The sequence below is a fragment of the Rhineura floridana genome, chromosome 13 (assembly GCF_030035675.1).
Source record: "Rhineura floridana isolate rRhiFlo1 chromosome 13, rRhiFlo1.hap2, whole genome shotgun sequence".
Classification (NCBI taxonomy): Eukaryota; Metazoa; Chordata; class Lepidosauria; order Squamata; family Rhineuridae; genus Rhineura; species Rhineura floridana.
The window spans coordinates 2,844,301-2,866,644 of record NC_084492.1 but is presented as its reverse complement, the minus strand read 5'-3'; the positions used below and the strand labels follow the sequence as shown (position 1 = coordinate 2,866,644).

The 22,344-nt window shown below is 40.7% G+C and overlaps 1 protein-coding gene across 12 annotated transcripts in view; it reads right to left on the bottom strand.

Moving 5' to 3' along the window:
• The window catches only part of CNOT1 (CCR4-NOT transcription complex subunit 1), a 114,410-nt gene that overhangs the window by 14,543 nt on the left and 77,523 nt on the right, over positions 1-22,344 (bottom strand). For 8 of the 12 annotated variants that reach the window (XM_061594120.1, XM_061594114.1, XM_061594119.1 and 5 more), the window contains 12 exons: positions 21,952-22,082; positions 21,524-21,820; positions 19,088-19,228; positions 18,898-19,002; positions 14,889-15,008; positions 13,767-13,958; positions 12,980-13,122; positions 12,000-12,108; positions 11,747-11,916; positions 8,271-8,523; positions 4,052-4,300; positions 3,188-3,351 (listed from right to left, as the gene is read on the bottom strand). In XM_061594120.1, the coding sequence (XP_061450104.1) occupies positions 3,188-3,351; positions 4,052-4,300; positions 8,271-8,523; positions 11,747-11,916; positions 12,000-12,108; positions 12,980-13,122; positions 13,767-13,958; positions 14,889-15,008; positions 18,898-19,002; positions 19,088-19,228; positions 21,524-21,820; positions 21,952-22,082 (2,074 nt within the window). The remainder of the gene's footprint in view (positions 1-3,187; positions 3,352-4,051; positions 4,301-8,270; positions 8,524-11,746; positions 11,917-11,999; positions 12,109-12,979; positions 13,123-13,766; positions 13,959-14,888; positions 15,009-18,897; positions 19,003-19,087; positions 19,229-21,523; positions 21,821-21,951; positions 22,083-22,344) is intronic. The other 4 variants (XM_061594123.1, XM_061594122.1, XM_061594125.1 and 1 more) reach the window with 1 other exon arrangement.

Genomic DNA, 22,344 nt, shown 5'->3' with positions numbered 1-22,344 from the left:
TACACACAGACCAAGACAGCAGCATAAAAACCCTCTCCTCACACTAAGACGCTGAGGAAGCATCTGTCCCATACGCTAGAGAGAACATCAATAATATGAGATCAATGTTTCCAATACACTGTTTGGTTTGCACAGTGATGTACCACTGGTCTTCCAAAATAAAATCCTGCACATACAACATTTGGTCAGACTATACTACTATCTGTTGTTGTTGTTATGTGCATTCAAGTCGTTTACGACTTACGGCGACCCTATGAATCAGTGACCTCCAAGAGCATCTGTCGTGAACCACCCTGTTCAGATCTTGTAAGTTCAGGTCTGTGGCTTCCTTGATGGAATCAATCCATCTCTTGTTTGGCCTTCCTCTTTCTCTACTCCCTTCTGTTTTTCCCAGCATTATGGTCTTTTCTAGTGAATCATGTCTTCTCATGATGTGTCCAAAGTATGATAACCTCAGTTTCACCATTTTAGCTTCTAGTGACAGTTCTGGTTTAATTACTTCTAACACCCAATTATTTGTCTTTTTCGCAGTCCATGGTATGTGCAAAGCTCTCCTCCAACACCACATTTCAAATGAGTTGATTTTTCTCTTATCCGCTTTTTCACTGTCCAACTTTCACATCCATACATAGAGACCGTGAATACCATGGTCTGAATGATTCTGACTTTAGTGTTCAGTGATACATCTTTGCATTTGAGGACCTTTTCTAGTTCTCTCATAGGTGCCCTCCCCAGTCCTAGCCTTCTTCTGATTTCTTGATTATTGTCTCCATTTTGGTTAATGACTGTACCAAGATATTGATAATCCTTGACAAGTTCCATGTCCTCATTGTCAACTTTAAAGTTACATAAATCTTCTGTTGTCATTACTTTGGTCTTTTTGACGTTCAGCTGTAGTTCTGCTTTTGTGCTTTCCTCTTTAACTTTCATCAGCATTGGTTTCAAATCATTACTGGTTTTTGCTAAGAGTATGGTATCATTTGCATATCTTAAATTATTGATGTTTCTCCCTCCAATTCTCACACCTCCTCCACCTTGGTCCAATCCCGTTTTCCGTATATGTTCTGCATACAGATTAAACAAATAGGGTGATAAAATACACCCGTCTCAAACCCATTCCGATTGGAAACCAAACATATTCTGTCTTTACAGTAGCCTCTTGTCCAGAGTATAGGTTGCGCATCAGGACAATCAGATGCTGTGGTACCCCCATAGTTTTTCATGATCTACAGTCAAAGGCTTTGCCGTGATCTATAAAGCACAGGGTGATTTTCTTCTGAAATTCCTTGGTCCGTTCCATTATCCAACACATGTTTGCAATATGATCTCTGGTGCCTCTTCCCTTTCTAAATCCAGCTTGGACACCTGGCATTTCTCATTTCATATATAGTAAGAGCCTTTGTTGTAGAATGTTGAGCATTACGTTACTTGCATGGGATATTAAGGCAATAGTTCAATAATTACTGCATTCCCTGGGATCCTCTTTCTTTGGAATTGGGATGTATATTGAATGCTTTCAGTCTGTGGGCCACTGTTTAATTTTCCATATTTCTTGACAAATTTTTGTCAAAAGTTGGACAGATTCAGTCTCAGTAGCTTGCAGCAACTCTATTGGCATGCCTTCTGTTCCTGGTGATTTGTTTCTTCCAAGTATTTTAAGAGTAGCTTTCACCTCACAGTCTAAAATTTCTGGTTCTTCAACATACGGATCCTCCGTTAATGGATCTGTCATCCTGGCATCTCTTTTATAGAGTTCTTCAGTGTGTTGCTTCCATCTTTCTTTTATTTAATCTCAGTCAGTCAGTGTGCTCCCCTGTTGATTATTCAACATCCCTACTCGTGGTTTAAATCTCCCTTTCATTTCTCTAATGTTTTGGAACAGGGCTCTTGTTCTTCCCTTTTTGTTGTCCTCTTCTATTTCTATACAATAACTATAATAGTTATTGTAATAGTTCTTTGTCCTTACGTACTAGTCGTTGCATTTAGGGTTCTGACCATGTTTCTATCTCCTTTTGCTTTTGCTTTCCTTCTCTCTTTAACCATTTTAAGAGTTTCTTCAGTCATCCATTGAGACCTTTCTCTCTTTTTAACAAGAGGTATTGTCTTTTTGCATTCTTCCCTGATAATGTCTCTGACATCACTCCATAGTTCTTCTGGTTCTCCGTCAACTACATTTAAAGCCTCAAACCTGTTTCTTATTTGATCTTTATATTCTTCTGGGATGTTATTTAAATTGTATTTTGGCATTATGATTGCTCTGTTCTTCTTCTTTACCTTTACTCTGATTTTCGATACGACCAGTTCATGATCTGTACCGCAGTCTGCTCCTGGTCTTGTTTTTGCAGAAAGTATGGAACTTCTCCATCTTCTGCTACTAATTACATAATCAATTTAGATAATCAATACTACTATCTACCAACACCATATTTAGAGAAGAATAAAAGCTAGTTGGAATAAGAGGAAAACAAATTAAGAGCTAAAGATACAAGTTTAGTCTGGAGAAGATTGAGGGGAGATATGATAGCACTCTTCAAGTACATGAAAGGTTGTCACACAGAGGAGGGCAGGGATCTCTTCTTGATCATCTCAGAGTGCAGGACATGGAATAATGGGCTCATGTTGCAGAAAGCAAGATTTCCACTGGACATCGGGAAAAACTTCCTAACTGTTAGGGCCATACGATAATGGAACCAATTACCATGAGAGGTAGTGGGCTCTTCAACACTGAAGGCAGCTGGACAGCCATCTGTTGGGAATGCTTTGATTTGGATTCCTGCATTGAGCAGGGGGTTGGACTTGATGGCCTTATAGGCCCCTTCCAACTCTACTATTCTATGATTCTAAGTTCCAAGGAGCTCTACAAAACCAGCTTCCTGTATAAGAAACAGGGTCAACAGTCCCTTTCCCTTGTAAAGTCAGGAGACTTAGTTTGTCTTCCAACCAGAAGGTGGGGCTAACTCAGATGTTAAAACTGGCTGGGTACATTTGCAAAAGAAGTTTGTCACCTCCTTCTGAAGGCTTCTTGGCCTCTCAAAGGCCTGCCCCCTTGGAAAGGATCTCACATTTCCCCACAAATTTACTAACATGCAATTTTTCTGACAACTGAAATAGATTCCATATATTTCAACATATTTAAAGTAACACAAATTGAACAGGTATAGACCCAACTGAAATTTAATATACCTACCAGAAGGCTGTGAGTGTCTGAAAGTTTATAGTTTCCAGGACATGTTCAGGGGCATTTAATTCCAGGAGAAGCATGATGAAAATTCGGTGGTAGGGAAGCTGCTGAAATTCATTCTGACGAACATCATGATCCTGCAAAAGGACTCCTACCACTATCCCAAGAACCTACAGAGATGAAGAAGTCAATATGCTCAGAATGTTGCTTTTAGGTATGATTATAATGACTGCAATGCCAATGAGAACTCAGAAGCCTATAAATTTGGGGGGGCGGGGTATTTAGTGTAACACACACTTAATTGCATACTTTATGCTCCTACCCAATCCCAATATTTTTGAAGGTATCCTAGACAACACCCCAAAATAGTGATCGTGATTGCAACCTTACAGGAATATTTTGTGTCCAATCACATTTAAGTGAATGGGGCACCCGCACATCTCAAACCCACCTCCTTCAGGTTTATATAATGCTTTTCCTAAGTGCTTCAAGTACTTGCTATGTCCCATCTTGAAATTCCTTATAATGTAAGTTAGCACCCACTATTACTGATGGGGCAACTGCCTGCCTAACAATCCCATGTCTCTTCGTGGCTGAAGAGTGTTTTAAACCAAGAAATTCCTGATTTGTGCTACACCAGAGATATAAAGGCCCAGAAAAAAGGGGAGGCAATCCGCCCCCCTTAAATTTTCTGGGTCTTCACCTCTCTATGTGAAACCAGTTCCCATTCATTCTAATACGGCCACCTTTGCCAATCCGGTGCCTTGGACAACAACTCCCATCAACCTCAATCAGCACAACTCTAAAGTAAACGGCCCACTCTCAACCTGCCAAAGGGGTACTCTTGAGGAAAAAAAGGATGCTCCCAACCTTGTTGAGCAAGTTGATCTTGGTGACCGTGTTAGTAGCCTCCCCGGAGTGCTTCACCAGCAGTGCAATCAGGCGCACAAAGGCATCCAGGTTGTGGTAACACTTGGCACGGATCATGGTGGGGTTTGCAGCAGGGTTGTGCTGCTGCTCAGCTTGAGCACGGTAGCTGATCTCAACACACATTTCAGTGCAAAGGCGAAAGAATCGTGTGATCAAGTCATCGGTTTTCAGAATTCCTTGCTGATGCATCTGTTTTGGGGATAAAGATAGGCTCAGACCTGCAGGCCGTATCTTTCTTCCAAACTTAAGCTAGTAACACTCTACCTGGGCATGCTGGAAAGCAAGGGGATTAAATCTTAACACTGCAATTTGGCATAATGAAGAGGCTGCTGATGCTTCTTAGGACCAATTACCAAAGCACCATGGGAACATATTGTACTGGCAATGTCTATATCCAGGAACCAGGTGAAACAAGCCACTGGGCTGGCAAGGAAGTAAACATGATATCCACACCACCCCTGTAAGTAGGTGTTACTGGTGCTGCATGCTATATGCAGAAAGTGGCATTTCTTGCCGTGAATTCCTGCTTTACATCTCTTGGAGGACATTCCCAACCAACAGAATACCATATCCCCCTGCAGCAGCAGACAAGACAATCAGCTTGATCTTCCCAGACTGGAATGGCATCGCAGAGATAACTCCTAAACCCCTTAAAACACAAGAGCCAACAACCTGTAGGCAATAACCCAAGTACAAATGTAGGGAAAAACAGATAGCAAAAATATGAAGAGCATACTACAAGCCTTAGGGCAATGTTTGCCCCACAGGATACAACAGCAGGCAGACTACCCTCTAGGTGACACGGAAAACACCCAGGGCTATTGTGTGCCTTTGCTTTTCACCCCATCTTTCAAAGATTCCAATTAGTATCACAGAATAGTAGAGTTGGAAGGGGCCTATAAAGCCATCAAGTCCAACCCCCTGCTCAATGCAGGAATCCAACGGAAAGCATTCCTGACAGGTGCCTGTCCAGCTGCCTGTTAAATGCCCCCAGTGTTGGAGAGCCCACCACCTCCCTAAGCAATTGGTTCCACTGTCATACCGCTCTAACAGCTGAGAAGTTTTTCTGATGTTTGGCTGAAAGATGGCTTCCTGCAACTTGAGCCCACTGTTCTATGTTCTGCACTCTGGGATGATCAAGAAGAAATCCTGGCCGTTCTCTGGCTGACAACCTTCCAAGTGAAGAGTGTGATCCTATCTCCACTCAGTCTTTTCTTCTCAAGGCCAAACCTGCCCAGTTCTTTCAATCTCTCCTCATAGGGCTTTGTTAAAGTGTGGCATCCAGAACTGGATGCAGTACTCAAGATGAGGCCTAACCACTGCTGAATAGAGGGGAACCAATGTTTCACGCGATATGGAAACTATCCTTCTGTTAATGCAGTCTAAAATAGCATTTGCTTTAAATTGTTTTAAGTTTTCTGCAAAGTTGAAGATTTTACTACTGTATTTTGTATTATCTGTATCTTACTTTACTGTATCTTTGTTTGTGCAATGTAACCCTGGAAGGGGAGAAACACACTATAAAAATCACTGGCATGGGAGCTTGGCAACTCCACCATGTCCTGGCAGGAGACAATCAGCCCCATAAGGTGAATTGGTCCACTCCATTCTTTTCACTTACTATTGACTCTTGTGATGCCAGCCCTCCGAGGATTCCTGCACTGAACAGGGGGTTGGACTCGATGATCTTATAGGGCCCTTCCAACTCTACTATTCTATGAGAGAAAGTCCAGAATTCATTTAGAGGATCACCTCCAATTACTCTAGACACTGGATTCAATTCAGAGATCTCATCCGTGTCAATTAAGAAAGCCTTGATTGCAAAGGCAGGCCAGCATGGCCTGCACATCTTTCAGCCCCTTCTCCATGAACAGAGATCAGATGAGAATGCTGTCCAAATACATATACAGGTGGATGCCGTGTAAGCTCCACCGTAACTGCCAGGACCTTGGTAAGCAGCCTAGGCAATGATGTCTGTCCAGATAGTGTCAACAAAACAACAAAAGACGATTCATGTGAATGACCCTGGTGAGGATGTAACGATACGACAGATCAATGGATCCTAGGAGGCCAAGGCATGCACGTGTACATAACTTCTGAAAAGTAGAGAGGTATGTGTTCTCAAATAAAATGGTCAACTATTCCTTAACAAAGTGAAGCTACTCTCAAAAGGAGCAAACTTGACAACTCAAGCCATTATTCTTAATCATCTTCCTTCAAGTACATATGAAGGGCTTTTTTATCATTAAAGCAGCAGAAATGTTTCACAAATCCTACTGCTGTGTGTGCATTCATGTGATGTCTTCCAGACCTAGTACAGTGCTTCTGAGGAGTGTAGACACTTCTCTCTCATCAAATCACAAGGACACCATCTTTAATGAAGATTGCCAAAATGCTAGACCTATGGATGCCAGTGGTAACAGGTGGAATCTAGATGGTAAAAAATCCTCCTAAAACCAGCCAGGCAACTGAAAGATTGTATGGAAGGTGTTCATTCTTGCTACACCTGCCAGTTTCATAGGACTGAAATATTATTTCAGTCACTTCAAAGATCTGGTATCACAAATTTTGAAGCAATAGTTATTTAGAATTAAATTCTCATTATGAAAGCATTCAAAATGCATTTCACAAACAAAAAAATTCTAGAATGCAGAGCATCTAAATGGGCAAATGTGCATAGAAAATTTTGCTACTCAACAATGGGGCCCTATACGTTTGCAGTAGCTTTTACAGTGATCACAAAAATGGAAAGCAGCCTTTGACTTTCACCGTACTCCCTACATGTCCATCCATTTTACCTGTTCATAACGTAAGCAAATTATGCTGCATTTTAGAGATACTGCAATGTTTTTCAAATAGTCTCCTAATGATTACTTGGAATAAAGCCAAGAGGAATTTTGGTGCCCTCAATAGTACTGAACAATTTTTCAAATGTTTCTTGAGGTAAAGCCACTGGATGTCTCCATACACCAACAAGACAAAACTAGCAGTTAAATGCAGTCTTAACAAATACATTTCTATTTGGAAGAGGACCTGTAATTTACTTGACTCACATATACAAATAAGCAGCAGGGAGCCTGCTTGAAATGCAACTCAAAAAAACAGAAAAGCAATTGTTTTACTTTTGGATGGCCATGGTAAGCACAGAGAAAAATTGACAGAAGCAGCCAAACCACTTCATACAAACTGCTTGCCATGTCCCATGCCCTTTTTTACAGGTGTAAATTGATTTCAGCTTTTGCAAACAATTTTTCTAACACAGGGTCTGCTCAGGAGAAAAACTAAACTACACTTTTCCTCCCCTTCCTCGTGCATAAAGTGGTGCACAAGCAGAGACTGTGGCTGGACAGCGGTGGCTGAGACTGCAAAGGAGCTGCCCAGCAAAACCAGTGGCAATGTGAGACTGTTCTTGCCCTCAGGCATGGACTGCAGAGCCTGCTATCTTTTCCCCAGATTGTATTTAAATAGGTGCTGGGTGTGGGTGTTGTTTTCTTATTATAGTTTAAGGCTGCTGTCTCCCCCGCCCCCCAAGTAGTCTAGACTGGGACACATTGGAATTTGTCCCGATGCTTGTCTTAAATATCACAGCAGTCTCCCCTTGGGGGGGCGGGAAGGCCACACCCACAGAGGCCCCAGGAATTCTCTTTGCAGTGTATCCCACATGGCCTCTGCATCTGCCTCCAGAAAAGTAGCTGCTTCCTTAGGGCATAAAATAAATGAGTGGAAGGCCCTCAGGATTGTCAAGAGCTCTGTGAAGTGTCCATGGGTGGCTGGTGCTTGGGAACCTGCTCTGCCATGGCTTCTCAGTTTCTCCCCTCAAAGCACACTATCCGGAGCAGTGGCTCAAACGCCACACTGAGAAAGTTTGTGTTCTGGCAATAATGACGGGGAAGGGCAAAGAGCTCTGAGGGGCACTGGGAATCTTCTCCCTGCTGACTACAACCCAGTGACATGCAGCCCCCCTCAGCCAAGTCCTTCTTCATGGAGTGGGGAGCACTCACCATCAGGCTAGCACAAAACAGACAACTAATACATGTTTCAGTATGCTGATGTGACAGGTTACAATGACTGCTATTATGCAAAGAAGAAAAAGCAATATTACACAGCACTCTACTTGATCCAAGGGCATCATAACCTACTTATGTTGAATAAAAAGCACCTTTCTTTCCCCAAGCTCTACCTGTCCAACAAATGCAGAGAATGCTTTGGTGCTGTCACGCCCAGCTGCAGCCGAATGGTAGAGATTCACCCACTCCCTCAGTAGATATTCTGCCTTCTCCCTCAGGCCAGGGGGATCATCATACTCAGAGGCTTGAGAGATCCCAGAATGCATCATGAAATTTGGCCCTCCGTGAGCACGGTCAATCATTGCTTCATAGTTGGACCGTACCACTTCCATCAGCTGCGGCAACCTGTAAGAGATCCAGAATGCACAGGCTTCGATTTAGATTATTTGTGCTATGTGCGTAGATAAAAAAAAAAACCAATCTTACCACGTAGTATTTCAAATATTTGCATTTCACTCTTGTTATACAAAGGTTGGGGTAACATATGTAATGCTATTTTATTTTTGCAATCAGAACTATGAGGCAGTTTAGGAACCAGGGCTAGGAGCTTGCCCAAGGGAGCCTAGTTGGTATCATGGCTCAGCAGGGATTTGAACCAAAGTTGCCCAAGTATAAGTTCAACATGCCATCCACTAACCCATACTGGTTCTCTGTCATATGCTTCACAGATAAGAAATACAATACAAGGTAGAATGAACTGTGCCCTGTTACTGCCAGATAACCTGAAGCAAAAGAACTAGTCTAACGTCTGTTCATTCTCTCAAGAGCAGAAATTTCACAAGCTGCAGGGCATCTGCACCAGCCAGAAGGATCCCACTGCTGACAGAGAGCAGGAGTGATGGGGCAACACCCATGCTAACATGGATTTTAAGATTCCTATCCCAACCCACAGAATCCCGCACAGAGCGCTGGAATGCATGCAGCTGTGCACAAAGACCTCCACACTCGCCCGCCAAACAGATAGTTGGTGTGGGAACAGCGCAAGGCACTAAAAAGTCAGCGAGTTCAACAAGCTTGAGAGACAACTATAATATGCTGCAGTTCAAAATCTAAACATGTTTTCTAGCTCAAGTACCACAAACATTTTCCACTAGAGTTTGCGACAACTGTTCTTCCTCTCCTCCTCCACTTCTTTCTAACAAACATTCTCTCCACCCATAATCCTAAAGAACAGCCCAGCTCCTCTTTTTAAAGCCCTAGTTGTCTAACCCTAGTGCTTCTGAGATGCTGCGTAGATTGCTTTTTAAAATCCTTGGCCTGGCACATGTCATTGCCATACCTTAGTATGGTCCATTCAATGGCAATCATAGAGACCAGAAGGTGCCACACTGGGGCTGACTACCACAACACCACGTCTAACACTACAGCATAGAAGAGGCATGCCACTCTTGCCTGGAAGCAAACTTACTTAAGTTCTATAAGGTCTGAGCTACACATTTAGGCCCAGCTGGGGCACTTAAACAGCCCTGGTTGCCCTGATTGATGACCATCATTGGGAGGGAGATGGGCAATTATGGCCCTGTTGGCTCTCCTTGATCTCTCAACAACTTTTGACACTGTTGACCATGGAGTCCTTCCGGAACAACTCAAGGAGGTGGGAGCTGGAGGTACTGTATTACAGCGGTTCTATTCCTACCTGCAGGGTTGCTACCAGAAAGTAGAACCAAGAGACTGTTTTTGGCCCCATGGCTTCTGAATTGTGGGTAGAAATGTGAAGGCCCGGGAAAAAAACAGAAAAATACAGAAAAAAACAGGTTTTCCCCATTTTTTTCCCAAAGCCTTTTTTGTTTTTCCCCCCCGAAAAATTGGAAAAAATGGATTATGGAATGTTTTATTTTAGCATGATGAATAAAATGTTTCACTGAATCTTGGTCCTCCCCTTTTTCTTAGTTCTTTTTATGTGAATGGATGCTTTATGTCTGCTTGACACTGTGGAGGACTAGCGGAGACATACATAATTTTCTTTGTTATTAATGTTGATGGTTTCTTCTGGTTTTTTTTAATGGTTTTTTTCCTGCTCCTCATAAACTGGCAAAACAAAAGAGGTTCCTTACAGTTCAGGAGCTTGCAGATCCATTTGTTACAAAACAAAGAAAAAAATTTAAAAAAGTAAATTCAATTTGTAATAACTGTTTGAATAAAATGTACTTTTAATATAGCAAATGTGATAATTTTATGCCAAACCAACTTGTACATAATTACATTTTATGTTCCTGAAGTAACAAAGTGACTTTCAATCCGTAAAAAGTGCTAATATTGCATTTTTTCAATTTTTCCAAAACTTTCCATTTTTTTCTGGAAAAAAAACAGAAAAAAACCAGTTTTTTTCTGTGGCTTCAAAATTTCCAGAATTTTACATCTCTAATTGTGGGGTCCTGAAAGGAGCCATTCTATCCCCTATGCTATTCAACTTCTATGTGAAAACGTCGAGGGCTGTCATATCTGGGGTTTTGGAGCACGGTGCCATCAATATGTTGATGACACGCAGCTCTCTCCATTCCATTGCAATCAGGAGAGGCTGTGAAGGTGTTGGACCAGCGTCTGCAAACAGTGATGGACTGGATGGGGGACAAAAAACTGAGGCCAAATCCCACTAAGACAGAAGTGCAATGGGTAGGTGGTTCCCGAGTCCAGGAACTAGATGTATGACCTGTTCTTGGAGGGGTTTTACTCCCCTGAAGGAACAGTTTCATAGTATGAGAGTACTCCTGGATTCTTGTTACTGGAATCTCAAGTGGTTTCTGTGGCTAAGAGTGATTCACCAGCTATGGCCATTCCTAAATCAGGACAGCCTGGCCTCAGTTGTCCGTGCTACCATCTGAACTACTGTAACGCAGGGCTGCTCTTGAAGACAGTCTGGAGGCTGCAATAGTGGGGCAGCCTGATAGGACCATGTGTCACCAGTTCTGAGAGCACTGCACTAGCTAACAGTGATCTGCTGGGCCCAATTCACGGTATTAGTACTTGGCCCTAAATAGCTTGGGACCCAAGTATCTAAAAAAAGTACCTTCCCTAATATCAACCACCTCGGGCCTTGCTGGTTATGCTACCACTAGGGTCTGCCCGGTTGGCAATGACCCGTGATGGGGCCTTCTCGGTGGTGGTCCCCCATTCGTGGATGCCCTCCCTAGTGAAGTCTCTCTCACTACTAACTTTTAGGAGAAATTTAAAAACATTCCTGTTTACCTGGGCATTTGATAGCTGAAAATTCTGTCCCTGGCAACTCTGAAATTATTAATTTCAGATTAAGTAATTGCTTTAATGAGTTTTAATTGTTTTTAGAGGTTCAATTGTATTGTTTTGGTACTGACATATTTATTGCCCTGGGCTCCTTTGGAGGAAGGTGTAAATAAATAATATAATACAAAAATAAATAATATGGTTAGCTAAAATGAGATTCAGGACTAGGTGAGATATAACTCTGAAGGACATGGGACATAAGAGGAATGGAAACCAGGAAAGACAGAATCTTTCATTTTTTAAAAAAATGAATACATGACACACTCTTTGCCAGACCTGCACTAGCAGGAAACATTCTTGCACTAGCACCCAGCCCTCTTAGCATTACCCTTCTGGCGCATTCCCTCTGGAGTGAGCATTGATTCTCATCAGAGTTTCAATGGTGTGGAAGAGATCTGCTTCTGTTATGTGAGCTACACTTCTTTCATCCACCAAGAGGATTTTCACCAGCTGCATTGCAAACGCCACTGCCATGTAGTTCAAGCCATTTTCCATGGACTGTCAACAAAAAGAATGCAAAAAAGTGAACTGTTTTCATTCAAAGCATTAACACAGACTTAATAAGTTAGTCAGTATCTCACCTGAGCCAGGTGAAGGTCATACTGTTGCATGTTAACTAGGTGGTTACGAATCAGTAGCTCCACCGCTTCGACATTGTACTTATATTCATCCCGACACTCTATCAGGCACCTGGAAGAATTCATCATTTTCTTGTGTTAACTTGGTTTTCTCTCCTCCGTCCCAACATCCAAAATGCATAGAACTGCTAATTTCCTCTTCAAACATTCCACATGTGTAAGCATAAATTTCAGAAACTGTGTAAGACTATAACGTTAAGAAAGCTAATAGATTTTGTGGCTGAAAGGAAGCAGCAGCAACTGTGTGAATGGCTTTTTAGAAATAGCAAGTAGGGGAGGAATCTGGATTGGGGCCCTAGCAAGGAGGCATGAGGGGAAGGGTTATTCTGCCCCAGATCAGATCCTTCTCATCTGCTACACAGGAAAAAAACTTCCACTGCATGAATGGAAGCTTTTCTTCCAATGAAAATAGAAGGCACACAACTCTCCAATTCAAATTGGAACGACACGCATGGGGTTTAAGCCCACCACCACCACACCAGAGTCCCAATCCAGATCAGGGGACACAAACTATTTGGGTTTTTTAAAGCTGCATAGATGGTGCTTCATCTAGTTTGCCCCTTCTAATATCCAACTTAATTCTCACACCAAGATCCTATTTAGGACCCACCCCAGTCCTATTAATGTAATGTGTTTTTACAGTTTTAATACTGTATTTTAAATTTCTGTAACCCACCCAGGGACCTGCTGGTTAATAACAACAACACAATTACTCCTACTAATAATATTCCAGTAGCCTTGAAAGCCCCAAACCCCCTACTACTGAATCCTTATGTTATTATGCAACTCAGATAACTCAGAGGGATAAGGGGCAGTAATATAGTCTTCGGAACTGGCTTGGCTAGATGAAATCCTTACATTTGCCAAAATCCAAACAACTCGAAATTAAGCTTCTATAGCCTTCTATAGTTCTGTTCACTGACCTTGTAATCTGCTTGTTACACCATGGAGACCCATAGGCACGGCCATCCTGCAGTGCTTTTAAAACAAGCAAGTGACACTCCCGGTAGCGGAGGAGAAGATCGGCATCTGCACCACTGGTGGCATCTAACAAGCCTTCCACTGCCTGCAGGAATAACAGGACACACTTGAGAGCAACAACGTGTTGAGTCTCTTGAACATGTAGAATCCCACTGCTCTGCTTTCTCACTGGACTACTGAAATTGTTAGAATATATTGTAAACAATTCATCCATGAACTGTAACAACACCTCACGGTTGCCTGGATGGTGTCTGCAGAAACTTGTGGCTCTTGCATAGCTGGAATGCAGCCTAACAAAAGTAACAGTTGCTCCTCCCACTTTTGCCTCTGGCTATGTCCACCGCCAGCAATCAGGCTCTGGAAGGTTGCTGAGGAAATGCAAACCATGACACACATTCTCAAGTAACAGTTTTTACAGCTTCCTACACTGCAACCCTGAAAACGCAACAAAAAGGAGCACATGCCAGGAGGAACCCATCCCCCCCTTTTGCTAATTATTTGAAAGACAGCTGTTCTTAAGCAGCATCTATTTTCCTGCAATGATCTGTGTTCAATCCTCATTTGTATGCTCCTCTGCAGAGTTACCACAAGGTCCAAGTAGTGTAATGTTGTAACTGCATGCAGAACGTTTCTAGAGTACAAAACTATTAGCTTCAGATAAAACATGGTCCTGCCTGCAGCCCAGGAGTCACAGATTAATGACATAATGAAGCAAGTTCACACACAAACCTTCTGTAGTAGTCCAAGGGCTGCAATAGCATCACGAGAGTTACGAGCCACAACAACAGCCTCCAAGAGGCTTCGCAAGGCTTGAGTCTGTGGATTCATAGCCAGGGTGTGAGGGATGGACTGTAGGTGCTGCTCCAGTTCTGCCATACATTTATCATAGATCTGTGCTACATCATCTGTTGCCCAGGCTTGCTGATTTAAAAGAAATCAAGAACACTTTCTTAGTCAAGTGAACACTGAGGCGAATGACAATTTTCAAGTTTTATCACCACAAATTTTCTCAACAGCTTTTTCATTCCATTACAGCTTTCATCACTAACATCAAATAATTTAAGATAATTTCTTAACCAAACTGACCTTTCCCAGTGACCATTTACATGGTTGAGTCAGAGCAAACAAACTACAGATTTTACTGTGAACAGTTTATAACGAAACAAAGTATTGAGCACTTGATCACAGGAGAGGTACAGTAGCCAAACACCTGCAGAGCAAACTTCTTGCCACCTACGACCACTCTGCATTTTGCTAGGAATGGAAGGAGAGCCATCAGCCTGAGAGCAGCTGACGGTTCAAAGCCAAAACTCCTGGGTGGGGAGGGGTGGAAAATTCCCAGAATAACACACCTGACTGGTGTGAATGGATAACCCTACTTGACCTGGCTGGGGGATGTTCATTTTATTTTTAATCTGCTGGAGGCTGGGTGAGGAATTTTATTTTTTTTTGCATTGGCAGCCAGGATTAGTTTACTGCCAAAGCATTCTGTGACTGTAGGGGTTATTGTTTTATTTTATTTTTGTTGTTTTATGTATGATATATTATTTTGGCTTTTAATTATGTTGTAAGTTGCATGGAGAACTTCGGGTGGCAAGGGACTAATAAACCAAATAAATAATTTTTAAAAAAATCTATGAATTGAATTACATTATTAGCCCCCACAGTGTTCATAATCTAAATTTCTGTCTGTAGGATTTTACCCTGCCTTTCAAAGAATACTATTAGACCACATTGCTTTGAAGACCTCACATTTTCAGAAGCCCTCCAATAACTTGCAAAATAAACTGTCACAGTCCAGTGTTTACATTAGCCCCTGAATAGCCTCAACATTCTCAACTGGATTGCTACCTTCATGGGCTGAGCCAGGATTCCTGTGGGTTGGGTTGAGTCATTGGTTGGTAAGAAACCAGGAACATTTCGCGCAAATTCTTCATAAACAGCTAGCTGCTTTGGGTCCACGCCACCAACCTTACAAGAAAGTAGTAAAAATTGCATTTAACAGATTAGTAAAACCTTTCCACAGGCACTATTAATATGCGAACACTGTATCTGAAAATCACCCTATTGCAGGGAAGTGGGAGTCCTCTTCTTATCTGGTGAAGAAGGCCAATTAAAGGTTTCCCTTGCTTTCAACTCAGACAAGACAGCTTCAAAGGAAGGGGGTTATCTGAAGGGTCAACATTAGTTTGCACATTTTAAAAAAATGATACTATTGTACAGGCAATTGAAATTGGTATAGATTAAGATTTTTGCATAGTTCGTATTAATAACATGCATTTCTGATAAAGACTTGGCTCCTAGCAGTACCTTTTCTTTTTTTATTATTATTAATTTTTATTCAAATTTTCAAAGACAAAAACAAAACAAAACACAAAACAAAAATAATTAAACAATAAAATAAAATGTTGACTTCCGATTTGTCGCAGATCAGTTATAAGTCTACAATATATAACAATCCTGTCTCCTAAATTATATTATAAAATCACTTTCCTCCAGTAGTTATCTTAATTAATCATCAAATCTCATAAACATTACTTTATTCTTCCCACAAAAAGTCAAAGAGAGGTTTCAGTTCCTTGAGAGATATATCTTTCAATTTTTCTCCAAATAAACATGTCGATTAATCCATCTCATTCAAATCTGTTAGGTCCAATAATTTCAATAGCCATTCTCATTATCAATGTTAATTCCATCTTCTATCTTCAATAATCCTATTAAGTCCAATAATTTCAGTAACTATTCTTCCATTATCAATAATCCTATTGAATCCAATAATTTCAGTAGCCATTCTTCCATTATCAGTATCCCATAATAATCTTGTTGTCATAGTCATAATCCAAATAAATATATAGATTAATCCATCTCGCCAAACCTGTTTGAGCCAATAATTTCAATAGCCATTCTTCCATTGTCAATATTAATTCCATCTTCCGTCTTCAATAGTCCTGTTCAGTCCAGTAATTTCAGTATCCATTCTTCCACTATTAGTATCCCATATTAATCTTGCTGTCATAGCCATAGTCATATAGTAAGAGTCTGATGGGAATTTCCTTTATCACAAATATTTTCTTGCCATCAATTCTGAATATGTTGCTAAAATATTGTTGTAAAGTCATATCTCTGTTCTTCTTTTTTACAAAATGCAGTGGCTCATCTCTTAAGAATTTTTCCATTGTCACATATCTGTAGTCCATTCCATAGATTTTTTCTATGTCAAGCTCCATCACATCATTCCAGTCCAAAAAATTATCCAAGACATTAATAACTTTATCTCTATTATCTTCATTAATTTCTACAGAGACGTTGATTTCCAAACAGTAAACTTTATTTCTAGTATCCATAAACTCCAGATCTTTTTCCAATTTCACATTTGTTCCAATCTCCAGAGCTTGCATCTTCCCTTTAGTTTTTCTTTTTTCATCTCTAATCTCATCAACTATTTCTTTAAACTCCTGCGTCATTTTACTAAATTCATTTTTCATCTCCTTTCTACCCTGTCTCAGGGTTTGTTTCGTTATCTCAATCTCATCCATTATTTTCTGAAACATAATTTCTTCCATGGTCTCAGCCACTTTCCTGATTGCCATTCTTAAAACCACAAAAACAAAAATTATTTCAGTCACAATTGGGTTAATATTCCAGGCTTGATGAAGTCACAGTGTAGACAGTACAGCCTGCCTTATCTCTTATATTCAGGAATACAAAACAAATTTAGTTCCCAGCTTCAAAAGAGTTAGTAGCGTCATGAACAAGCAGATTCGTCAAAATGAAATAGACCAAAAAAAAATAGTCCCAGACATATAATGCTCCAAAGTTCATAAATCAAATTTATTTATTTCTTTTCCCTCCTCGAAATAGAAATCCCTCTTCCGTTTATATCTTTAGAATGCACTTCCCGGCCAGCTTTTTGCAATAAAAACTAAGATAGGCTTTTTCAGTTTCTTTCCTCCTTAGTTTTGTGAATAACAGAGAAAATTTTTAACTCACCCAGCAGTTCTTATATAGCCGATTCATTGACAAATCTCTTTTTTGCTGCAACGATTTAAACCAAATGAAAAAAAAAATATAGAAAGAAGGATGCTTGCTTGTTTAAGTTCGTTTTCTTTGAAGAAAAGATAAACGTGTCACTTAGTCAGTTAGAGCTTGATGGACGTCCTCCGGCATTGCTGGCTGAACCTTCTCTCATAAATTAATGAGATCCAGTCCTCCCAAACAAAAACAGGCTTTAATGGTTAATCTCTACGTTTTTCCCTGCCCGGGAAAAAATCATCACCAGTCAAAAAAGAACGTTCTGACTGATTTATACTGAAAAAGTTTCTTCTGAGACGAGAGCTCGTCTCAAAAAGCAGGCACAAGCGAAGTCATCCTTCCCGGAAGTCCCCTAGCAGTACCTTTTCAAGACACAAGGCTACAGGACTCAATTCACCAGTGGATGTTGGTTCTGACAACCTGGGGAATCTAAATCTGAACTCACTGCTGAGAGCTATCTGGTGTAGGCATGTCACTGAATAGAACTTTGAATGGAACCATGCCCAGAGAACTGAGCCTATGCACAAGGGTTACTGAAAGGATCTTAAAGGTTATGGATAAGATCTTGCCTCTCCCATCTGGATAGAAGATTCTTTAGTAATTTGATTCCAGTATTACACAAAATGTTGAGGTCTTTGTACCAGCTGAAGCGCACTCTTTCAGTTTTAGGAATTCCAATTGGAAGAGTGTAAACTCTATGTTCCCCGTGCCCATCTGCTGATGACTGGACCAGGTGTTCATCTAGATAGCCTCTCAGCAGCTTTTGATATTGTCCATGGCATTCTTCTGAACTACTCTGGTGACCTGGGAGCATGGGATATGGCAATTCCACCCCTATTTACGTGGTCAGTACTGGAGGGTAGTTTTGGGAAATGACTATTCAGACTCATGATCCTTACATTATGGGGTCCCACAGGATTCCATTTTGTTCCATGATTTTTAACATCAATATGCAGCCACTGGGAGACGTCATCCAGAAATTTATTTGCCTATCTCTATATGTACCAACCTGGCCTGTTGCACTCAGCATCAGTGGCCCTACTTCGTCTGCTCCCTCCAAAGGAGGTGCAGAGAGTGGCAACGTGAAATAGGCCTTCGCAGTGGTGCCCCCCCTTGTGGAACACTCTCTCCAGGGAGGTATGCCTGATGCTATCATTATCCATCTTTGGGCACCAGGCAGAAAGATTTCTCTTCTCCCAGGTATTTGGTTCTTAACTTTGGAAGGCTTCTGGACAGCTTCTGTTGTCTAGTCTTCCTTCCAGAGCCTCATGTACTGCTTTGTTAACTTTTTATATATTTTTTAAATCTTTCACTTTTATATTTTAACTTTTTTTTTATTAACTGCAAGTGGCATATATGTGCAGAGAAGGGACTAATAAATTTAATTAAATAAATAAATCTGCAATTATGTATCAGCAGAGATGACACTCAGCTCTATTTTTCTATGTCATCTAAATCAGGTGGGGTGGTAGAAAACCTGAATTGTTGTCTGAGCTTGGTAATTGGGTAGATGAGTACTAATAAACTGAAATTCCATCCTGCTAAGCAGAGGCACCATGGGCAGATTCATCCAGGAATGGGATTCAACCAAGTTTTGGACAGGGCTGCAGTCCACCTGAAGACCCAGGTTTGCAGTTTTAGAGCGCTCCTTTGTCACTTGAGGCACTATGCACTTTTCACCGATGGATAAATAAGGAACACAGTTTAACATTTCTGTTATTAGGTTATCTAGTCTGATAAGTGAAGATTACAAGAAGGCCTTTTGGTTGATATTGTGACGCGTCCTAAAGTTGAAGACTGATACTATCTCACTCTCTAAACTTCTCACCTTCAACCTGATCTGTTCTGGCATCCGTTCAGCCTGGTAAGTCAATACTACAGGGTCACAGTACCTACGTCCTTCTTGTCTGGCATGTTTTCTGAGCTCAAATTCCTGCCAAAATAAAAATAAAATAAAATGAATGGCTTGATAATCAAATACAATTCAACTTTAAACTGTAATTCCACAGCATACTTACAGTGGCCAACCTCTTGTCCATTTCAGGGCCTGCTTTTTCAACAGCTGTTTTTTGAATGAAACAGCATGCCAGCTCACAGTTATCTTGAGCTAACTGTGCAGCCGCCTGCTCCATCATTTCCCTCTGCTGTGGTGAGGCTGCCTATTAAAAAAGGCAGGCCATTAAAGGAGGACTATGCTCATGATTTATTTATTTGACTTATTAGTCGCTTATCTGGCTGAATTGTCAACCACTCTAAGCGACGTACAAAGCAGAACATGTAAACATCAAAACATTAAGAGACTAACAATAAAAACTAACAATAACGTAAAAGCAACAAATTCCAATAATAATAGGGCTTCTCTCCTCTATAGTCCGGAGGTGTGACTACCGATGGAGGTTCCTGGTGTAAGCATCGAACCAGTGTGGCAACAGTTCATTTGCAAGATGTAAAGCAACATTCTCTCCCGATCTTAACATCCAGCAACTCCAAGAAGGAGAGGGGCGGGACAACAGGTCCCTTGAAATCAAAACCAACAGGGCAGTTCTCAAGAAAGCCAAGGCAGAGGAGCCAGGGTGTGAACGCGACTGATAACAGGCAAAACAATAAATGGAGCCCAACCTTTGCAATAGTATGGAATTCACTCATACAGTTCATGTCTCTGTAATAATTCATATATATTCTTATCACTGCCTGTGAATAAGTTTTCATTTTGGTTCAATCATATTATTGTTATAAAATTCCCCCAGAGCCTTATATTTTTATCTCAATTTGTTTAAATTACTTTGAGACCCATTTTGGAGAGTTTTACTCTACTTAAACTAGCTGTTTAGTCATATTTTAAAGATTTCATATGCTATTACATTTGGAAATGCAGCAAACAGTTTACATAGCTACAAGGGAGATAATATACAACTTACTCAAGCTGCTTAAAATTCATCCTCATAAGTTTCTGAATACATTGCATAATTATTTATGATTTATATAACATTACTTACACCTTTCTTTTGTAGATCATATGATTTGTTTTAACTCACAATGCTCACAATGTCAGTTACAGATGTTCATAATATGACATCACTTTGCATGGTGTTAACATGAAGTAACCCATCAAGCCATTACATGCTTAATTAAAAATCTATATATAAACAAAGGAAAAAATCTGGCAGGCAATTAGCATGTGCCACATTATATACTAACAGAGTAATCCTATGAATGTTTTTCCCTGAAATAAGTCCCACAGAGTTCATTGGGGCTTACCCCCAAGTATGCGTGCAGAGGAATGATCTCCAGTCTATCATAGTACCCTCCAAGTGCAGTAATGAGATATTTTCCCTCATTAGCATACACAAACTTAAAAACTAATGTGCTAGAGCTAATGACTTTGCCAGACCATAGCAACAGATCTTTCAGTAATATGCTGTGCCTAAATTCTTCTGGTTTCTTGTACAACTCAGGAAATATTAACATTGTCTGACAAAACAGAACCCTTATCCTTATTAGCTAACGGGAAAAATCTTGTAAACCCATTACTCAAACTATTCCTTAATGCTACAAAGCTTTCTTCAGGCTTGGTATTAAAAGAGGAGTGAACACAAAAAGAGATTCTATGAACTAATTCAGTCGTAGGGTCAAGACTGTGTGTTTGTTATAAACTTACCTTGCTTCCACTGCCATTGATTTTTTTTGCTGCATTAACCATGGGCCATCTAGCAACAATTGTGTAACAGATGAGCAAGTAAAAGAAGTACTAAAGTCTATATATTGGCCACATTTGGACACAACTTTAAAACATAATTTAGCACTAGGTGAATGCGCTTAGCTTTCTCCTGGGGCTTGAATGCTTCCCTCACCCTTCTTCTCCTTCTGCATGGCTGAAAAGAAATTCAGAAGCTGTCGCTTCCATTTTTAGTTAACCACACATTGTCTTCTCATCTCAATCTGGAATCATGGCTTAATACCAACTGTGATAAATTTCAAAACAAGCCAGCTTCAAAAACCATGTCAGATGACAATGTTAATGTGTTTTTAGAAGATTGATTTTCCCATGGAGAAATATAGCAGCAGAAAGTTTTCCACCCCACATCACTAAATAAGCAAAGAAGGGGGGAGCTTAACCCTTTCCTTCCCTGCTATGTTCCTGACAAAAATGGCTCCTATCAACCTGCTATTTGCATTTAGAAACCGTGCAGATTAACTGCAGAGACACATTTAACTTCACATCTAGAGGCTATCGCTCTCACCACCTTTTCAATAATTTTGAACAGATTAACTGAAGTCTTAATGTAACAAATGCCAATGTGAGCAGAGTATTAAGATACATCATGAAAATAACTTGAAACATTTTGCCTATAGAGCAGGAAGAACAGAGGACTGCCAAATCTTGCTAGAAAGTAACACCACCAAGTATGGTTTTAACTTAAAAATATGGCCACTTTTACAAACTGCAAACATACCCGCAATGCAGTAGCAAAGCTGTTCTTCAGGTTGGTAGCGATGCTCATCAGCAAAGGCTCCCTGCAGGTAATCATAGCCATACCAGCTGTCAAATTCCGCATCATGTGATGTGCTGCTACACGCATACGTGACTCTTCTGAATCTAGTGCAAAATCCTTCCTCACTATCTGCTCACATGTAGTCATAGCAATTTTAATGGACCGATCCACCACCGGATGAACAAGTTCTTGGACTGCACGTTCTATGGCTTGACGCACACACTGTTTTAACTGCGGATGGGCTTGGAACAATGGAATCTAAGAAGGCAGAACAACAGTCAATATCTATTTTCTTCACACCAATACAAGCAAGTACATAATTGTCCTGCAGTCAGTCTCCTCCCAACCCAAAAGTGGAAGTCTCCAAAGTGAACAAGTCCAATACTTACAGTTGGATTTAAAGTAATGTGTGGAGCTAGCCCTCCCAGGGAGTAAACGTTGATATCATGGTAACTGTACTGTGGTTGTGGGGGAACAGTAGCTGTGCAAGTAGTGCTGGTAGCTGCCGTTGTAGAAGCAGCTGAGAAATACAAGAGCAAAAAGGGGAACATTTTTCAGAATCCCTCTCTTAATGGAAGCTCATTCAATACTACAGACTACTACTACAAGAAACATATAGCTCTTGCTATATTATATTATATTATATTATATTATATTATATATTGCTTAGCAAGAATTCTGCCAACTGTAATGGCAGATAGCATTTGCTCAATTTTACAGTTGTTCTAATAAGTACTCCAATACTATTTTTTGGCCACTTGCAATTGATTGCAATCAGGGCA